Here is a 21084-nt window from a genome sequence, read left to right as displayed (position 1 = left end):
AGAAAGATTATTGATTAGTATTTGCTATATTAGCATGTGTGGCATGCATCAACATGAGAGAGACTGAGAATTTAGCATAGATTTTGAATGAAGTTGGTTAAGGCATTCATTAGTAGAGACACACAAGTTTAAGGACTTTTTGAAGCATTAAATGATCCTTTGGAAGATTTACTTTCAGATTCTATGAACCTCATCACTACTCTCTCTTTAGCTTCAACTCTCTCATCAAATCTAGGGAATACCCACAATATCTCCTAAAAAAACTGCCACAATTCTGCCTCGTGCTTCTTCAGTTTCGTGTTATATGCACTCTTTATTTGCTGCAATCACAATCAGGATAATAGGAAACTAAAACAAACTAAATAAATAAATAAATAAATAAGACGTGGGAGAGAGGAAGCATCAAGTAAGATTCATATCATCATATGTTTGCAAATTAATCTCTTCAATAACACATCATATATGTTGATGCCGTTGACAAAGCAAATAAAGTGGTCTAAATATATAGACAGATATAACTCCAATTATTCTATTCTATCTCCAACTACTTGTACAGCTTTTTGAACAACCAACTTCACGAAATACTATAAGGGGAAGCCAAAATAAATACATTATTTTATTAATAATATTACTATCACCACTATTATTATTATTGTTATTATTATCTTCTTCAACAGGCTCTGTTATGAAGTGACCTCTCCCTATATAAAAGGATCTTGTAACATGCTGATATGTATGCAAATCCAACACTATCTTCTCAACTCTCAACCCTCTTTTATCTTAGTTCTTGCTGTTACTCACTCTGAACCTGTCCACTCCTTTTCAATTTTCTTATCTTCTCTTCTCTTCTCTCTAGCTATACTTTTCATTCATTCCTTTCTTCTCTAAGGAAGAAAAATGTGGCCTCTGTATCTTGTAGCATTGGTCATTATTTTGCCAACATTTTTGGCTTATAGATGGAAGAATCCTACATGCAATGGAAGGCTTCCACCAGGTTCAATGGGGTTGCCACTTGTTGGTGAGACCCTTCAGTTCTTCTCTCCTAACACTTCTGATGACATTTCTCCCTTCATCAAGCACAGGATCAAAAGGTATATATAACTATTTCAGTTGTTGACCAATGAAACCTTACAAGTTAGTTACAAACATTGATTGGTTTTGAATCTCTTTTTTTCAGGTATGGATCAATATTCAAGACTAACTTGGTGGGGAGACCAGTGGTGGTATCAACAGACCCCGATCTGAATTACTTCATATTCCAGCAAGAGGGACAAGTGTTCCAGAGTTGGTACCCTGATACATTCACAGAGATCTTTGGGAGACAGAATGTAGGATCATTACATGGATTCATGTACAAGTACCTCAAGAACATGGTGCTGAGTCTCTTTGGTCCTGAAAGCCTTAAGAAGATGCTCTCTGAGGTTGATCATGCAGCATGCACTTCCTTACAACACTGGTCATCCCAGGATACTGTTGAACTCAAAGAAGCAACAGCCACCGTATGAAATTCATTCATTCATTCATTAATACACAATCAAAATATATCATAATCTTCTTATTCTTCTTCTAAACATGGTTTGATTTGTGTCTGTACCTCCATGCAGATGATATTTGATTTAACTGCCAAAAAACTCATCAGTTATGACTCCAAGAATTCATCAGAGAATCTAAGGGAGAACTTTGTTGCATTTATACAAGGACTTATCTCCTTCCCTCTTGACCTGCCAGGAACAGCATATCATAAATGTCTTCAGGTAAATAAATTCAATCAAAAGCAATAGTTATTAGTATATAAATCATAATAAGCTTTTTTGAGTTCTTTCTTTGAAAGTTGTGGCATTATTTGGCACAACTGTGCATCACAACCTAGAATGTCTGAATGAAGCAGCATGTGTTGTTTGTTTGATTTGTTCATAGGGTAGGAAAAGGGCAATGAAGATGCTGAAGAAGATGCTTGAGGAAAGAAGAGCAAAGCCAAGGAAAGAGCAGAGTGATTTCTTTGACTATGTAGTTGAAGAACTCAAGAAAGAGGGAACAATCCTCACAGAAGCCATAGCCTTGGACCTCATGTTTGTCCTCCTCTTTGCAAGCTTCGAAACCACTTCTCTCGCAATCACTTACGCCATCAAAGTCCTCTCTCACAATCCCTTGGTCCTCAAGCAACTACAAGTATGTTGTTAATTAAAAACTACTCATCATCCTTTGAACTATTTTTGTGGCTTTTGACATTCTCAGTTTCTTCATCTTGACCCTTCAAATTTTTCTGCCTTTTAGGAAGAACATGAATCCATACTCAAAAGGCGCGAAGATCCTAACTCCGGAGTCACATGGAAAGAATACAAATCAATGACATATACATTTCAGGTGAGTACAGAATATTACAAACTTTCTTGTATACTACTCTTATATACTATATTTTTTTCTTCATTTTTTCCATGTATATATAATCTCATTTTTTCAAGTCCATGATGATTTGCAGTTCATTAATGAAACTGTGAGACTTGCAAATATAGTTCCAGGAATCTTCAGAAAGGCACTAAGGGAAATTAATTTCAAAGGTATGTGATTAAGTGTATTAATTGTCTCCTTAGAATCCCTCAAAAGAAAACTCATTGGGATAATAACTAAACTACTAAAGACAATTTTATTTGATAGTTATGAAATCAACCAATTATTGGACTAATAGGGACACTGAATGTATTTAACAATTTTATTTGATTTTTTTTTTGGGGGGGGGGGATGGACTAGCAATTAAAATAATAGGAATTAATTATTAGTTAAGAAATGATTGGTCCAGTTCACACATCAGACATACACATACATGCCTTTTTATATAAGTAATGTATCTGACATGAACACCACCTCATGCAATGTAGGATATACCATACCAGCAGGTTGGGCAGTAATGGTGTGTCCCCCAGCTGTTCACTTAAGTCCAGCCAAATATCAAGATCCTCTCTCCTTCAACCCTTCCAGATGGGAGGTATGTGATCTGTCTTCTATATATTTTGTCACAGTTATGCTATTTTCATATAATATGGTACAACTTGGATGTTACAAAAAATCAGTTACCAAATCAGTCACTCATATAGAATACATATTAAAATAAAAAATATACATAAAAAATTTTTGGTAATTGATTTTTGACATGCATGTAGCATTTTTGTTCAACCTATATGTCCAGTTATTCTAGTCCTAAAATATTTAAAACATGGCCATACCAAATCTAATAGGAATGGAGTATGAGTTGGTCTAATAAGTATATGATTCAAAGTGAGTATAGTTATCAATTGTCATAATCAGCAAAAAGATTTACATGATTTTAGTCTTTTAGAGCTCCTTCAAGGGATCTAAGAAACTAATATATTAATGGTTTACAGGGAATAGAATTGAATGGTGCAACCAGACAATTCATGGCTTTCGGCGGCGGCATGAGATTTTGTGTTGGAACAGACTTCACTAAGGTTCAGATGGCTGTCTTTATTCATTGCTTGGTGACCAAGTACAGGTAACATCATCATGAAAATGTCACTACCATGCATATTTCTTTTGAGATTAAATTTAAATTCAGATGAAGAGTATCTTCTTAATAGTAATATGAATAATATTTCAGGTGGAACCCTATCAAAGGAGGGAATATTACTAGAACGCCTGGATTACAATTTCCAGATGGATTTCATGTTCAGATGATTAAAAGAGATCAAAGTAATCAAGAATGAGAATGTACCATCACAAATTAGAAACCAAATCTCTCACATATATATGGTAGGAAATTACATTGAACACCTTCTCAATCTTTGGTATTTTCAAAGCACACAAGGCAAGAAGACATGTTTTGGAAGCCAAAGAACTATGTGGGGTTCATAGTTTTGTTTATTAGGTCACTTAGACATTGTAACTTTACTTAGATTTTCCTCTGCATATGCTATAAAAGGAACAAAAATCATGTTGTATTATTCCTCATGACATGAGTTACCTTAATTATAGAGAGTGAGGGAAACGGATAAGTTTTACTTTGTGACAAGTGATGTAAATGTAGACTATAAATCCAGCTTATAAAAGAAAGAAAAATCATCTTTCAAATGATAGCATTAAATTACGTTCAAGGTCCATCTTTCAATAACTTTCTTTAATTTCTGTTCCCCATTCTATTAGAAAATATAATAGGAGACTTATGATGTCTAACTAGGAAGGGTGTTCAAAAGTTGCACTAAGCATTGCAGTGTCTAATACTGAAAATAATAACAACTTTCTTTACATAGACTCTAGTTCTGTTCATCTACAACTCCTGTTTGTGTTCGTCACGATTCAGCTTCATCTCTTTGACTAATCCGATTGAAGTGTCTCGATTTCTCTTACGCTTATGATGAGCACGATTTTCAACATTATGCAACATGATATCTTTATTCTTCTTGTGTCCATGCTTGTGATTTTCTTTCTGAACATGATGCAAATGATCAAAACTACCAGACTCTCCTTCAGAATGCCTATGCTTTTGCTTATGCTTGGGCTCATAACCAGTCCTTTGCCTATGTTGGGAACCATGCTTAGGGTGCTTAGCTTCTTGTCTATGGTGGTGTCTTTTGTCATATTTGTAGTTCTGTTTATCCATGATTTGATCGTCGACAAAGGTGTCGTCGCACCAGTAATAAATAGGGTCAAATAGGCCTTCCTCATGCAAAAGCCATAATACCACAATCCCTGCAATCCAATGAACATTATTATTTACCCTTCATGAATGTGAGTACTGAAATCTCTAGCTTCATTTATAGTAATAATCACATTAAATGGAAAACATACCTGCTGGAAATATTGCTAGAAATAAACCAAACATCAATATCCAACTCAAGCATACATATTGTATATGGCACTTGAAGTCAAAGAAACCAGAGCATTTTTGCCTGTTGAATAAAAATCTCTACTTAAAAATTTATAGCAAAACTCCATATTTCAACATATAGATTCTATTGAATTATGTAAAATATGTACATCTCGGAAGAAAAATAATAATACCTGCAAGATTTTCCAGTAACAAAGTCTACAAAGCTTGTCCATAGTTTGGTCCACATGTGCTCAATAGAATCAAAGAAACTCATGTCAGTCTCTGGTGGTTGAAAAGGCATTCCCTGCAGTAATTTCCTAAAATTTCATGTTTTGTTCCATTTCAACTATTGAGAATATCAGAACATATTATGTTGATTTGAGTTTGTTTCATCTCAAGGGAAAATAAAGACGAAAAATTTCTAGAACCAGAAAAGAACATACTTGGGTTCCATTATCAAGAACAGTTGCCATAGTAGTAAACTGACATTCAGCTCTATCAACTTCGCTATAATCAGAATCTTTTAGTATAGCTTCATCCAAAAAAAAAAAGTTAATGTCTTCACCATATTATACATAAAAAAAATATGTGAATTACTTAAGTATAACCTTTTGTTACCTGCGCATAAATATTTTGAGGCTTGATCCGTGTTCGGGTATATTTTAAATGATCTGTTTGTAATCTCATTTGGCTTCATTATTAAAAATTGTTCCTATAATTGATTTTGAAAAAAAAAAAGAAGCAGCAGCATATATTAGAGTATCAATCATTTGTTGAAAATGAACACATCATAGATGTTTTAAATAATACCTCCATTAAGGTGACATCCTTGGAGCAATTAAACTGCAAGATTGAGCAATAAGTCAAAGCTAAATGTTGAACCCCTTGAAAAATTACTGCTATGCAAGCATATTTTATTCTAGTTTTGTAGACTTTATAAAACTTAAGCATCTGAGTTTAGGAGCATTGGCATCAATTCAATCAAGCAGAATTCCACTGCCACATCCAAGTCATAATAAAGAAAATTGATCAAATGATCATTCCATGTTCCAAGTAAAGAGAGCAAAGGATAACAAAATTAGATGCCAGGAAGCTTAACATAGACCTTAAGAAGGTGAGAAACTATAATGGAAATGTAGAACAACAAAGTACCGTCAAACTATATGATGCTTCCACATCACCAGTATTCTTAGTAGTGATTGTAGCAACTCCAAATTGAGTTAAAGCTTCAAATGTAGGGATACTAACACTGAGAATCTTTCCAGGGCTCCTAGAAAAAAGTGAAATATATCAAACAAATTTTAAAAAGTTGTATGTAAAATTGGGTTAAAGTGCTTAAAAAATAAGTTAAAGCATAATCATCATGACTATAACTAACTATGAAGCAACCACCACTCTTTTGATAATTATTCTATGTACCTACTAAATAATCTTACCTTTGATAAACGTACTCTACATCATTGGCACTTAATTCTATCACAAGGTTTGTATTAAGAACCTCTGTAATTCCTATGGAGAAAGAATAACCCCCTGCATTCTGCAAAGAAGAAAATAAGTTGGAAATAATATATAATGGAATATATTAACTTATCAATTTATAAATATAAATTAAATAAAACAATATACAACTATTGCAACATAACTGGATGCTGATTTATCCTTTCAAATTGTCCTTCCAAACCATAGAGTGGCGTCTGGTTCCTACTTAAGCGGTTCAAATCAGCCTGATAATAATAATACTAAAATCTCTCAGATTTTCAATAACTATTAAGAAAATTGTACTTTAAAGTATAATGTTGAAGTTACTGACCTCCCAATAATTCCAGAGTTGATTGTGCAAACAACTCCAATAGGGTGAAGAGCAAAAGTTTGGTTGTTGATTGAAAGCTTCATAACTAACACCAATTTTGTTACATTCAAAACCATCTAAAGTAAATCTAACTCTTTCAAGTAGCATCCACATTGATATATTTCTTCCCAATTCCTGTGGCTGACCAGGGCCACCCTGGGATAAGAAAATTCTAAAATTTCAATTTTATTTTTCCTATAATATGTCAAATAATAATTGTTAACAACCTTATACTAGTCAACATTAAAAGCATACCCGTCTTGGTACAACAAGATAGAAATTCTCAAAAGATGGTATACTTGTATACCCAACAAAATCTCCAATAAGATTAACCCTCAAAAATTTATCTTGAGATGTCACTGTTTTGTTTTCAGGACCCACAATCACTTCCTGCCAGCCAAATATGGATAAGAAAAATTCTATTAGATACACATAAAAACAGATCAAATAATCAATTAACAAAAATCCAGTATGATGATGTACATACCGAAACTTTGTTCCCACTCTTGACCTGTATTCGAATACTAAATTCCAAGGTTTGCCGTCCAATACCAAATACATGAAACCTGATATGATTTGAAAACAAATACATACAATACAAGTAGGTTACTTCCATTTAAGATCAACCTATTCCTGTTAGTGAGAATCAGCATAATGGATTTGAACTTGAATTTGAATCAACATAAGATAGGAAGAATGAAAGCTTACCACTCACCTGGAAAGCGCACACAATGTGCCGTGTTAGCCTTTCCTTTTGTCAATTTATCAACTGATGGCCAGTTAAACAATTCATTATAACACTAATTCTAGTTCTAATCCTTTCTATATAACTTACTAATAGCAAATTAATAATTTAAGCACTTACAGAAGTTTCCACAAGATGAAGGCATCCGTCGTTGTGGTCCACATGGACAACATATTGGCTAAAGCATAAATATCTCAAACTGTTTAGCGATTATCTGCTATCATCGTATAAAGACATCTTTACGTAAATAATCAAATATAAAATACATAAATAGCAGCACCTGAGTTTTTTCAATTATATGACCTTCTTCATCCCGCAATCTGAAACAACACATCCTACAAACTCTCATCAATAAATTCAATCCATCAATATGCATTTCTAATAACAGAATTATTACAAGGCTTGCCTTTCGCATATCTTAACAACATTTGAACTAGCATCTGGCTCACACTTTCGTGTTCTAACATAGTACTCTTCAGGTTTATAAGGAACATCCTACAAAGTAATTAAAGAGCCATGCATCCAAACTGAAATTAATTGAAGTTATATGTGTCCATTGCAAGAGAGAGAAGTTGTGATAGTGGTATGTACCCGTATGTATGATAACTGATACAATGCAAAAGCAGCAGATTTATTTACAGTTATGATAGGTGGAATCCGCAGCGTTTGCATCTTGGTGGTTGAGTTTTCCTCCACCTCCACTAACTCTGCAACAATTGATGCCTCTCCTCCACTCTACACCACCATTGCATTATATAGATATACATGTACTCAACATTTGAAACAAGAATAAAATAAAATAAATATTTGTTCAGAGAGCCATTGTTATTACTGAGCCACTGGGAACGGCCATGTTGACCACGATTTTTGTGGTGCAATTAAGGTTATCGCCAGAGTTGGAGTTTTTCTCGCATTTCTCCAGTTTTGACTTGGAAATGATTTGGACTGCAGCGGCCATGTGAAGGCTGAGAAAGGAAGAAACAAAGAAAAAGATGATGACTATGGTGCGGAGTAGTATCATTATTCTTTAGTGTATTCTTGATCAACCATGGATGCTTCCAATAATATTAACAAGTTCTGCAAGACGGTAGCATTTTATATTATTATTACTAAAAAGAGATAACTGTTCGAATGTAATTTTTGTTAGTGACTAAAACTGTTCGGCCAAAAAAATACCTAACATAAAAAATTTTCATTTTGATGATTCAGCAGTTTGATTAATTTGCGAAAATATTTTTATTTTTATTTTAAAAAATAATTTTCAATTTTTTACCTTTATAAAAAAGAAGATTTATTTTTATGTATGGAAAATAAAAAAATATGTTTGATGGGTTCATTTTTAAAATATATTTTTAATATTTTTAAAATTACAAAATTATATTTATATTACATGTATGATTTTAATTATTTAATTTTTTATTAAATTAACAATTAATTTTTATATAGCATCAATATGAAATAAATTACTATCTTATTATGCTATTTTAGAAAAATTTAGTATCACTTATATATAAAGAGAATTAGTTTTATATTTTCTATGACATTATATAGCAATAAAAAATATCAATTTAAAAAAATCACAACCAAAATTAGTTTTACACCAAAGGATCTATTAATTAATATTAAAATTTATCGATGTAAACATATTTTTTTAACAAATAATTTATAAATAAAATAATAAATAAATAAATATTAAAGTTAAAAAAATATTTTAAAAAAAGCCAATTTTCTTGTTAATATTTTTAAGTTTTTATGTATTCTTTTAATTTTTATTATCGAATATTTTTATAATTGATTGTTCATTTAAAAAATTATTTTCATAACAAAATTATTTCTTTAAATAACATGGTTTTGCTTCTGAAAGAATGAACGTCAAAAATAAAACAATTCAACCAATACATGTTAAGAGAGTATTCATCAGTATTATATAAAATTAAAAAATTCAATAAATACATATTTAATTTTAACTAGAACTTCATTTTTTTAAGAACTTCGTCTATACAGGCTAAATATACAAAAATCAAGCCTAAAATAAAAAATTAAAATGATCAAATTAAATTAAAAAAATAAAAAAAAATTACATTTCCAAGAGATATATGTATAAATTAAAAGTAGATAAAAGATATGCATGTGACAATATATATATATATATATATAAAAGAGTAGGAGTTTAGAAGAGGACAAAAAAAATATTTGAAAAAATACAAAAAACCAAGTGTCTAAACCAGCAAAAAAAATTGAACAACTTAATTAATTATAATTATTTTAATTTATTTTATTAAATTATAATTTGAATAATTCACATTAATGGCTGGTTTTGCAAAATTAAGATTGGTGTAATAAGTAATAACACAAGCCATTAATAACGTCAATTACGCTTTAGTTTCTTCTTTTCACTCATCGATTGCGCCCACATTCTTCATCCAATCATCTGTCTCCCCCTGCTCGATTTTTCGCTATGTGTGCTGCTATTAACGGTGCCGTTTGTGTGAGCGTAGTATAAGTGTTGTTCACTTCTTTAAATATTTTTGTTAAAAATATTTTTAAAATATTTAATCAATTATATTTTAATGTCTTATACCTAAATCAGCCTTCTTAATTACTTCTCCTAAAATTTGGAATTTTCCAAATGTGCTCAACATTTCAATATTTAAGAGATAAATGGGTAAAGTATATGTGTAGATGGTTAACAAAGAGAGTACTTCTTTTATTTTCATGTACTCTAGAATATTTTCAAGTACTCGGAATAATACTACTTTCTTTTTTTTTTTAATTTTAGAATCATAAATTTGTTATGTAATTTAAAAAAATATATATTTGGACTAAACTATGGTTTTTGGCCTATTAGCCACGAATATAGTTATCTAGATACTGGAGAAAGGGGACAGATTCACTGTTACTTCAGGATACAAAATAGCCTTTAACTTCTACCACCCACCAATTGAATACATGCTAGAACAATGCGAAAGAAAAGATTTATGGAGGAACATATGGAAAATTAATTGTCAACCGAAAATAAAAAATTTGCTATGGAAATTGATACACAAAAAAGGTTGAACGCCCGAATACAATCCATTGAACCCTGGTGTCCAAAATGCAATCGGTCACAAGAAAACATTTTTCATTATTTCTGGGAGTGCCCAGATGTGACTGAAGTTTGGAAATGTTCAAATCTGTCATGGCAGATTCAACCTTAAGAACCATGGAAGTAGTGGATTCAGCTGTAAGAAGAACTGAGAATGGAGGAAAATCTAATGAAAAAAGAGCAGTAGCAGCAAACCTCTTATGGCAAATCTGGTTAGCAAGAAACGCAGGATATTTAAAGGTAAAATCACCCCTTCAAAAACTATGGTGGAGATGGGCAGAAAAAGCGTGAGAGAAGATGAGACCCTTAAGTTTTTACTTTACCTCTTTAAGTTTTCTTATGGTTAAGTTATTTTATTAAAGTTGGAACTTCCTATTCTCTTTATTACAATTCTGCCTGTAGTTCAAATTGGACCAATTTTCGGTAATAAAATTGCATAATTTTGATTAAAAAAATAAAAATAAAAATAAATAAAAATAAATTAAAAATATAATTCGACCATACTTTATCCGTGACTAATATTGGTAGGCTAGGTTTTTCGTCACATTTTTTCTATGGTTAATGTTGGTGGGTTATTTAACTATGTTATATTTCGTGGCTAATCATGAAAGATAAATTTAAAAAATAAAATATAATAAAATGTTACTTAGCACAAAATTATATCATACAAAATTAAAGAGATGATTATCATCCATATAAGTAATATTTTTAATAATAAAAATATGAAATTTAAGTAATAGTGTTGAAAAGCAAATATCCTGAATTAAAGGAATTTAAACTATTACAAAATCAAGTATCAAAATACATCATTATTAGCTCTCTAACATTTTCACAGGAGTACCTGCAATAACATTCAAATAAGGTTATGTTATCTCTTAAGTCATGGAAAAACAATGACCAGGTTATTATTTAAAAATAATAGTTTAATGTAGTTAAAAGAGATAGGAATGCATACCCAATGAATTTTCATTTTCACAACATAAAACATTTTATTGAACTCGTCATCAATCAATATATATTGCTAGACTTTATATCTGGTGAACAACTTTCGATTCAATTACTTCATGTAAGTAAACAAGCTTGCTAAGAATGAAGGTAAAATAGAGAGTGATATTAGTGATATTTTCTCATATTAAAACTTAACCATAGTATTATTTAACAAAGAAAAAAGAATATTATTAGTGATATAGGATAACATATCAGATTACAATCAAATCCATTCAGAGGCAAAGAACTTAAAGATAAAAATAGAAATGTGTTGGCAATTACCAAGACCAATGTTTTAAAGTAAAAAGCTGAACTTACTAGATAACTGTCGAGTACAACTTTCATGCGGATCTCCTAGGTAAGTGTCCTTGTTCCATGGCAACATGCATGCATTACTCTAAATTACCATTATTCACATATTCATCCACTAGCAGCCTGAATATTGAAACAAACACTAAAACAAAAATGCTATTGATAATACAAAGAAAGAGATACTATGTATTTAGGAGTTGTGAGAGCACATATAATAACTTAAAATAATTTATTGCTTTGCTAAAAAGAAGTACCTGTTAACCCCCTCTATGCAATACGCACAATATGTTTATGTCTAACATGACCTATAGCCTCCACTTCAATTGTGAATTATTTCTCTCCTTATCTTCTATTAAGTAATTTCATATTTCAATCACACAACAACAACCAAGCTTTAATAACAAGATTGAAAGAATTATCGTCGACAAACAATGTCAACTACTGTCTAGTGCTATAATGAGAGAAAGGTTGAAAGAAGCAAATCAAATAAAGTATCCTTACAAATTTTTAAGAAGTTTCTTTGCTGCCAAAGGATAGAGGAAGCAGTGCCGCTAGAAAATACCAGACATGTCGGGAAAGCGCTTTCACAAACAACCACAAATGAAGCACCTCAGCTTGCGATTCCCAAATTAAACAAAAAAAAAAAAAGCAACAGCCAATTCAAATTCAAAACAAAATCAAAAGCAAATCAAGGGAGCAGAGGTGAGCAGTGATCCATACTCAAGGGAGGAGATGACGCGAGGCAGGGGAGCACGCAGCGGAGATAAAGTTAGGGAAACAACATGCCGCTGGAAGGCCGAGCAGTGAGAGAGAGGTGAGAGGAGATAAGGAGAAAGGGTTCTGGTTCTGAGTTTTGGCTGGGTTACGGTTTGATTTATCCGTTTTTGTGATGGTGTCACCATCACTCCGTATTCTTTTCCTTTTGTCTTTTTTTATAGTTTTACTCTTCCGGCAACAAATTTAGCGATTTAACTCCTCAGAGCATTCATGTCATTATTGTAGAGAAATGGTTCTAGATCCCATGTCCCCATTGGCAATCGAGAGATAGAACGATGTGGACTCAAAGAAGATCATGGACAAAGACTTGTAACATGGATGATGAAAGAAGCGCAGGGATTCTTGAAATTGACTCTGGAAAACCACACAAAAATTCGAATCGCCGAAATCTCTTTGACTCGTCGAGTCAGCCATTGGTTTCAGATCATTACAGACAGAGAGCTTCACCACCACAAGGGACACTCAACATCTCATCAATCAGGTCATGGTCCATATTCCTTTGAAGTTGAGGAGAGTCCAGTGTGTGATGCTGTCAATTGTCCTTTACTGAGTAGTAGGGGTGTCAAAAGTCCTAGGAGGTCAGGATCTCGCGGGGACGGTCCCGAATGGCTTTTAGTAATGGAGAATTTTTTTTTTGGAATGGAAATGGGAAGCGAAATTCTTCTGAAATAGACACAAGGATCTGAGCGGGATTCCTGTCCCATCTTCCGATAATTTTTTGAATTTTTGAACTTACTTAATAACTTTACTTTATTTTTAATATAGAGGTTCTTTTAGTAATTTTACTCATTGAAAAACTCTAACTCTATTGTTCAAGATTTTATTTGATGGACTATGATTTGCTATGTTATATTTCTGGACTTATAATCTTAGATAAGATATATTTGTGTATTTGTAATAATATTTTGTAGTTTGTTTTTTGGTCTTTTTAATATTTTTTATTATAATTTCTATATGAATGTTAAATATAGGGAGATGAGAAATGGAGCCCCACGAGAAATACAGGGAATACGGAGAACGGAGATGAGGACAATTATTCCTCCATAGCGAGAACGGGGTGGGGACAGGGATTAACTTTGGGGGCAGGGACGGAAAGCAGGGAAGCATCCCCCGCCCCGTCTCATTTACATCCCTACTGAATATGTTATACATTTGTAATATTTTTTAGAATTTTCATAATTTTAAAAATAAATAAATAAATTAAGTAACTAAAAAGTTTAAGAAGATAATATCTAAAAATATTTATAATATTCAAGAACTAGAATTATATAAAAATTGTAATGAACCAACTTGTGAAACTTATAAATAGGTCATTATGAAACTCATTGTAATTAACTTTAACAAATATATTAGATTTTATTAGCTTTTGTACTCTCTTCTTAACTCATTAATAATATAACTATCAAATTTTTCAAACCATTTATCCAAATTATTTCTTCATTAAAATTATCTTTAGTATTCTTACTATACAATTCAAGTTCATCGTATACTAAACCAACTTCAAACTATTTCATAAAACTAACAGTAGCATCAGAGTTACGTTCGATCATCTATTGGCCATAGAATCTTTTTTCTAAACTTTCAACTATATATATCTACCACATTATAACCCACTCAAACAAATTTCTCCATAACTATGATTATCTCAACTATAAATATTCTTGTGCCCATATTGTCAGAAGACAGTTATGAGGATTGACAATCTCAAATAAAAACTTTTCTATAAGTATAAGATTTGTGGGGTGTTGTCCACGAAAATCAAGCAACACTTTTCGCTGCAGAAAAGAAGAAATTGAAAGAAGAGCAATAAAGAAATTATATTGCTCTATATTTCCTCCAACAAGTTGTAACGAAGACAATCTTCTCAAGGATATGGGGAATATCGTCAGTTAAGGAAGTGTGAAAAAATTTTGAGCAAGAGTTCAGAGGCGATACAAAGGTACGCACAATCCTCTTCCAATCTCTAAGGAAGCAATATACAAATATGAAAATAAAAGATTTTGAGAAAATAAAAAGTTACTATACAAGATTAATGAGTTTAGTAACTGAAATGAAAGTTTATAGGAAGGTTTGTCTGATAAAAAGATAGTGAAAAAAATACTTATTAGTTTGTCTTTCAAATTTGATCCTAAAGTGTTAACAATTAAAGATAATAAACTCATTACATGCTTTTGAAATGCTTTTGAATAAAGACTGGCAAATCGAGATGATAAAGATTTAAATCAGGTGACAATATTTTTATAGAAAATTTTTTTACTTTTTTGAGCTGTGATAGTAGCCAAAAATTCTGTCTCGATCCACTTAGTAAAATAATCAACTAAAGTATCAGCCAACTCCAACCAACTACAATGTAGCTGCAACAAAAAAAAAGTCCAATAACACAAAAGAACACCTTGAAACATAACCCCAAAATTAAAAAAACAACAACTCACCTTTCCTTCCTCTCCTACTTCCACTTATGTCGTTGCTGACTTCCTCTTCTACCATAGCGCTCTCCATCACGAATCATAGCGCCGTCAACTGTCGCCCTCACTACGTCACCACGCATAGTGCCTCCGGCTATCGCAGCTCCCCACTCGCAACGCGTAGCGCCTCTGACCACATCGGCTCTTTCCTTGGGTCGTGCAGTCCCGCCGAATGTCGTAGCTCCCTCCACTCCCATGTGCAGTGCCTCCAACCATTGCGTTCTTCCCTTCGTGATTCACCCCGCCGCTAATCACTACAACGCCCTCTCGCAATTTGTAATGTGTTCCTATTTTCTTTAAAATTTTTTTCTTTAACTGTTTTTAAATTTTTTTTAGTGAATGAATGTTTCTTTTCATGAGTTATTTTTATGTGAGTTATTGGATTTTTTTTTTCTAAGTTTTGGGATGTTTCATTTAGGAGTGCAGTTTTTTTCAAATTTGTTTTTAACTGTATTTTCAGAAGTTTTTTTTCCGATTAAATGTGTTTCTTTTATAGGGTTTTTGTATGTTTTTTTCTGAGTAAATAGATGATTTTTTATGTGAATTACTAGATTTTTTTGGGATGTTTTTTTGGAAGATGGGAGGAAGCGACGACGCTCTTCTTTTGAAATTTAAAAAGTTGGCTAGTACTTTAATTGATTAACTAGAAATGTGTTATTATTATTAGGGATAAGTATTGTTTTGGTCCTAACATTTAGGGTCAGAATCGAAATCGTCTCCAGCGTAATTTTTTATTTAGAAGGTAAAGTACTAAATTGGTCCCCTATGTTTGGACATAATGCCGGTTGAACCGGGCCCAAACCAGGCCCGCGGGCCTAACCAGCCCAGTATATAAATGAGCTAAAGCTCATTTTCTGCCTTAGAACACAACAGAAGCAGCGTAAATGCATGGAGAAGAAGAGAATGAATTCCAAAACCTAGCTTGATCTTCTTTCTTTGATAACTTTTGATCCGGAGCTCCGATTGACGAGCCGTTTGCGGCCACGCGTCGGGCTCGTTGAGTTCTTCAATTCTATTCAAATAAAATAGTAAGTGAATCGCTTTTTCCTAGCTCCATTTCTGCTGGTATATGAATTTTGGGTTCTGTTTTAATCCTTAAGGTTTAAAGTGTCCTATTTGAATCCAAAAAAGTTTCATTTAGCATCAATTTAGTCCCACAATGAGGTCAAACTTAAATAATTAACGGAATGTCCTACGTAACAAAAGTACAAGAACAAAATCGATAATCTGGAGAACAAGTACAAGCTCCAGAGGCACAAAATCAACTGTTGATGCATCAATATATTTATTTATCATTCTCTTTAGTTCTATAGAAAATATTTTATTTATATTATAAGAAAAATAATAAATAAATGTATTAATGCATCAACGGTTGATTTTGTGCCTCTGGAGCTTGTACATGTTCTCCATATTATCGATTTTGTTCTTGTACTATTGTTATGTAGGACATTTCGTTAATTATTTAACTTTGACCCTCACTGTAGAATTAAATTGATGCTAAATGAAACATTTTTGGATTCAAATAGGACACTTTAAACCTTAAGGATCAAAACAGAATTACGCCCAAACATGCCCAAACATATGGACCAATTTAGTAATTTTACCCCTTATTATTATTATCTTCTTCGACAGGCTCTGTTATGAAATAACCTCTCACCTAAAGGATCTTGTATCATGCTGATATGTATGCAAATCCAACTGTAATACACTATCTTCTCAAGCCTCCTTATCTTTTTACTGTTACTCACTCTGAGCCTGTCCACTCCTTTTTAATTTAATTATCTTCTCTTCTCTATAAATGGCTTTTCATTCATTCCTTTCTTCTCTAAGGAAGAAAAATGTGGCCTCTGTATCTTGTAGCATTGATCATTATTTTGCCAACATTTTTGGCTTATAGATGGAAGAATCCTACATGCAATGGAAGGCTTCCACCAGGTTCAATGGGGTTGCCACTTGTTGGTGAGACCCTTCAGTTCTTCTCTCCTAACACTTCTGATGACATTTCTCCCTTCATCAAGCACAGGATCAAAAGGTATATATAACTATTTCAGTTGTTGACCAATGAAACCTTACAAGTTAGTTACAAACATTGATTGGTTTTGAATCTCTTTTTTTCAGGTATGGATCAATATTCAAGACTAACTTGGTGGGGAGACCAGTGGTGGTATCAACAGACCCCGATCTGAATTACTTCATATTCCAGCAAGAGGGACAAGTGTTCCAGAGTTGGTACCCTGATACATTCACAGAGATCTTTGGGAGACAGAATGTAGGATCATTACATGGATTCATGTACAAGTACCTCAAGAACATGGTGCTGAGTCTCTTTGGTCCTGAAAGCCTTAAGAAGATGCTCTCTGAGGTTGAACATGCAGCATGCACTTCCTTACAACACTGGTCATCCCAGGACACTGTTGAACTCAAAGAAGCAACAGCCACTGTATGAATTCATTCATTCATTCATTAATACACAATCAAAATATATCATAATCTTCTTATTCTTCTTCTAAACATGGTTTGATTTGTGTTGTACGACTGTACCTCCATGCAGTCAGCGACCGACATAAGGGTCCCAGCTTTTTAAAAAAAAATTAATAATAATAAATTATTAAGTATAATTTAAATTTTTAAAAAATTTATTTAATATTTTATCTATTATAAATAAAAGTCCAATTTAATTTAAATATTAATAATTTTTAATATATAAAAAATAGATAATAATATTAAAAAAATCTGAAAAAAAATATTATTAATAATATTTTTTAATTAAATAAACATTTTCAAACTCTATAAAGTAGATTCTTTTTCTATCTTTCCTGATTTATCTGGTATTAATTCTCTTTATTTCAAGTTACAAAAAGATCTTTTTCACTATGAATAGTGTGAAGAATGATTCAAAAATAAAATGAAAGATGAATTTCTTGCTAATTGTCTTTTAATTATATTGAAAAGAAAATTGCTAAAAAATTTGATACAGATTCTATTATCTATGAATTTTATGATACGAAAAATCGCCCATTTCGTTAGTAAAAAGTACATACATATATTTTGCACTTTAAAATTTATTCTCTATCGATATATTTTTGTAATACATCTTACATTATATAATTTTTTGTATAATTTTTAAATATTATATAAATTATTGGCCCTATAATAATATTTCTGGATCCGTCCCTCCATGCAGATGATATTTGATTTTACTGCCAAAAAACTCATTAGTTATGACTCCAAGAATTCATCAGAGAATCTAAGGGAGAACTTTGTTGCATTTATACAAGGACTTATCTCCTTCCCTCTTGACCTACCAGGAACAGCGTATCATAAATGTCTTCAGGTAAATAAATTCATTTCTTCAACAATAGCCATAGTTATTAGTATATAAATCATAATAAGTTTTTTGAGTTCTTTCTTTGAAAATTTTGGCATTATTTGGCACAACTGTGCATCACAACCTAGAATGTCTGAATGAAGCAGCATGTGTTGTTTGTTTAATTTGTTCATAGGGTAGGAAAAGGGCAATGAAGATGCTGAAGAAGATGCTTGAAGAAAGAAAAGCAAAGCCAAGGAAAGAGCAGAGTGATTTCTTTGACTATGTAGTTGAAGAACTCAAGAAAGAGGGAACAATCCTCACAGAAGCCATAGCCTTGGACCTCATGTTTGTCCTCCTCTTTGCAAGCTTCGAAACCACTTCTCTCGCAATCACTTACGCCATCAAAGTCCTCTCTCACAATCCCTTGGTCCTCAAGCAATTACAAGTATGTTGTTAATTAAAAACTACTCATCGTCCTTTGAACTATTTTTGTGGCTTTTGACATTCTGAGTTTCTTCATCTTGACCCTTCAAACTATTCTGCCTTTTAGGAAGAACATGAATCCATACTCAAAAGACGCAAAGATCCAAACTCCGGAGTCACATGGAAAGAATATAAATCAATGACATATACATTTCAGGTGAATACAGAATATATTACAAGCTTTCTTGTATACTACTCTATGTTTTCTTCTTCATTATTTCCATATGTATATAATCTCATTTTTCAAGTCCATGATGATTTGCAGTTCATTAATGAAACTGTGAGACTTGCAAATATAGCTCCAGGAATTTTTAGAAAGGCTCTAAGGGAAATTAATTTCAAAGGTATGTGATTAAATGTATTAATTGTCTCCTTAGAATCCCTCAAAAGAGAAGTAGAAAACTCATTGGCATATGATTAAACAATTAAAGACAATTTTATTTGATAGTTATGAAATCAACCAATTATTGGACTAATAGGAACACTGAATGTCTCAATGTATTTACAAATTTTATTTGATTGGTCCAGTTCATACATCACATATACACATACATGCCTTTTTATATAGGTAATGTATCTGACATGAACACCACCTCATGCAATGCAGGATATACCATACCAGCAGGTTGGGCAGTAATGGTGTGTCCCCCAGCTGTTCACTTGAGTCCAGCCAAATATCAAGATCCTCTCTCCTTCAACCCTTCCAGATGGGAGGTATGTGATTTGTCTTCTATATATTTTGTCACACTTATGCTATTTTCATATAATATGGTACAACTTGGATGTTATAAAAAATCAGTTACCAAATCAGCGTTCATACAGAATACATTTTAAAATATAAAATACACATAAAAAATTTTAGTAATTGAGTTTGACATGCGTGTAGCATTTTTGTTCAATAAGTATGAGTTGGTCTAATAAGGATACGATTCAACGTGAGTATAGTTATCAATTGTCATAAACAGCAAAATGATTTACATGATTTTAGTCTTTTAGAGCTCCTTCAAGGAATATAAGAAACTAATATATTAATGGTTTACAGGGAATAGAATTGAATGGTGCAACCAGACAATTCATGGCTTTCGGCGGCGGCATGAGATTTTGTGTTGGAGCAGACTTCACTAAGGTTCAGATGGCTGTCTTTATTCATTGCTTGGTGACCAAGTACAGGTAACATCATCATGAAAATGTCACTACCATGCATATTTCTTTTGAGTGTAAATTTAAATTCAGATGAAGAGTATCTTCTTAATAGTAATATGAATAATATTTCAGGTGGAACCCTATCAAAGGAGGGAATATTATTAGAACGCCTGGATTACAATTTCCAGATGGATTTCATGTTCAGATGATTAAAAAAGATCAAAGTAATCAAGAATCAGAACATCACAACTTAGAAACCAAAATACTCCCACGTTATGGTAGGAAATTACATTGAACACCTTCTCAATCTTTGGTATTTTCTAGGGGCGGCAACCGGGTTGAAACCTGCCCGACCGGCTTGCATAGCTCGCCAAAAAAGGCAGGTCGAGATAAAATTTGAAGCCGCTATAACAAAAGTCTGCCAAACCCATACTCCCATACCGCCTAATCCATGGGTTTTGGCGTGGCGGATTTAAGCGGGGCGGGGCGGGACGGGCTTGTCCAGCTGACTTTTTGTTTTGAGATGATAATTGAATTTGGAACTTCTTTTTGTGCTTGTATTTAGAATGTTTGTTCGTTTTACTCCAAGTTATAATTTGGACCATGTTTGATTAATTAGAGACTTGGACAATGTTTAATTATATATTTTGGATAATGTTTGTTTTATTTCGGACAATTTTAGTTTCATTATTTTGTTTCAAAAAATTTAGTTGATGATTATGTTTATTAGATATTTAGAATTATAAAAACTTTAGTATTTGTGAATTTAAAAATTATAATTTTTTTTATGTCTTTAAAAATTATAAATTTATTGAAATATTTGTAAAATTATATATTTTTTAATATTTAATAGTTTAATAATTAAAAAAAAGAGAATTAGCAGCATAAACCTGTCAATCCGCCGTTAGATATAATGGGGTAAAAATTTAGAACCACTTCAATAAACAGGTAGCTCGCCATTTGGCGAAGCGAGCTAACCCACCTGCCACTAGGGGTGGAAAAAGGTCAGGCGGCCTGTCAGGGGCCTGCAACCTGACCTGTGTTTGGCCTGACCTGGTCTGCCCTGCCCTGTCATAAAATAGATACAGGCTCTTATAAAAGGCTTA

The 21084-nt window shown here is 32.4% G+C and overlaps 3 protein-coding genes across 4 annotated transcripts; 2 read left to right on the top strand and 1 right to left on the bottom strand.

Annotated features, from left to right (window-relative positions):
• The first annotated feature begins 735 nt into the window (after positions 1–735).
• LOC107642961 (cytochrome P450 87A3-like) lies at positions 736–4083 on the top strand. The gene is made up of 9 exons (XM_016346482.3): positions 736–1091; positions 1178–1499; positions 1605–1754; positions 1918–2169; positions 2275–2364; positions 2480–2558; positions 2877–2983; positions 3381–3508; positions 3614–4083. The coding sequence occupies exons 1-9, from the start codon at positions 898–900 to the stop codon at positions 3717–3719; spliced, it is 1428 nt and encodes a 475-aa protein (XP_016201968.1). The 5' UTR covers positions 736–897; the 3' UTR covers positions 3720–4083.
• On the bottom strand, positions 4075–8374 carry HAP2 (hapless 2). Its single transcript, XM_021123065.2, has 18 exons — positions 8249–8374; positions 8008–8151; positions 7823–7911; positions 7697–7736; positions 7537–7594; positions 7380–7440; positions 7159–7237; positions 6927–7061; positions 6633–6827; positions 6466–6546; positions 6259–6359; positions 5975–6092; positions 5633–5665; positions 5441–5534; positions 5266–5354; positions 5014–5126; positions 4801–4901; positions 4075–4701 (listed from the first exon to the last, which is right to left on the bottom strand). Exons 1-18 carry the CDS (start codon positions 8372–8374, stop codon positions 4280–4282), a joined length of 2079 nt encoding a protein of 692 aa, XP_020978724.2. The 3' UTR covers positions 4075–4279.
• An 8480-nt stretch (positions 8375–16854) lies between these two features.
• Positions 16855–20407, top strand: LOC107642960 (cytochrome P450 87A3-like). Of its 2 annotated transcripts, XM_016346481.3 has the most exons (9): positions 16855–17074; positions 17161–17482; positions 18227–18376; positions 18546–18797; positions 18903–18992; positions 19101–19179; positions 19443–19549; positions 19878–20005; positions 20111–20407. In XM_016346481.3, the coding sequence occupies exons 1-9, from the start codon at positions 16881–16883 to the stop codon at positions 20271–20273; spliced, it is 1485 nt and encodes a 494-aa protein (XP_016201967.1). In that variant the 5' UTR covers positions 16855–16880; the 3' UTR covers positions 20274–20407. The 2 variants fall into 2 exon arrangements, with proteins under 2 accessions (XP_016201967.1, XP_088344397.1); XM_088488271.1 differs by having other exon boundaries at positions 16872–17074; positions 18903–19179.
• The last annotated feature ends 677 nt before the right edge of the window (positions 20408–21084 follow it).

The sequence above is a fragment of the Arachis ipaensis genome, chromosome B5 (genome assembly GCF_059453495.1).
Source record: "Arachis ipaensis isolate K30076 ecotype BB chromosome B5, ASM5945349v1, whole genome shotgun sequence".
In the NCBI taxonomy this organism is placed as follows: Eukaryota; Viridiplantae; Streptophyta; class Magnoliopsida; order Fabales; family Fabaceae; genus Arachis; species Arachis ipaensis.
The sequence above is the reverse complement of the archived record's forward strand: the minus strand, read 5'-3'. Positions and strand labels throughout refer to the sequence as shown.

What these genes read in the sequence shown, in the direction of transcription:
- LOC107642961 (XM_016346482.3), top strand. Translation starts at nt 898, where the DNA reads ATGTGGCCTCTGTATCTTGTAGCATTGGTCATTATTTTGCCAACATTT. An exon ending in TCAACCCTTCCAGATGGGAG is followed by an intron (nt 2,984 to 3,380) that starts GTATGTGATCTG and finishes AATGGTTTACAG; the next exon opens with GGAATAGAATTGAATGGTGC. An exon ending in TGCTTGGTGACCAAGTACAG is followed by an intron (nt 3,509 to 3,613) that starts GTAACATCATCA and finishes ATAATATTTCAG; the next exon opens with GTGGAACCCTATCAAAGGAG.
- HAP2 (XM_021123065.2), bottom strand. Translation starts at nt 8,374, where the DNA reads ATGGCCGCTGCAGTCCAAATCATTTCCAAGTCAAAACTGGAGAAATGC. An exon ending in GTTACTGGAAAATCTTGCAG is followed by an intron (nt 4,902 to 5,013) that starts GTATTATTATTT and finishes TTTATTCAACAG; the next exon opens with GCAAAAATGCTCTGGTTTCT. An exon ending in TCTAGCAATATTTCCAGCAG is followed by an intron (nt 4,702 to 4,800) that starts GTATGTTTTCCA and finishes ATTGGATTGCAG; the next exon opens with GGATTGTGGTATTATGGCTT.
- LOC107642960 (XM_088488271.1), top strand. Translation starts at nt 16,881, where the DNA reads ATGTGGCCTCTGTATCTTGTAGCATTGATCATTATTTTGCCAACATTT. An exon ending in AAGGGAAATTAATTTCAAAG is followed by an intron (nt 19,180 to 19,442) that starts GTATGTGATTAA and finishes CATGCAATGCAG; the next exon opens with GATATACCATACCAGCAGGT. An exon ending in TCAACCCTTCCAGATGGGAG is followed by an intron (nt 19,550 to 19,877) that starts GTATGTGATTTG and finishes AATGGTTTACAG; the next exon opens with GGAATAGAATTGAATGGTGC.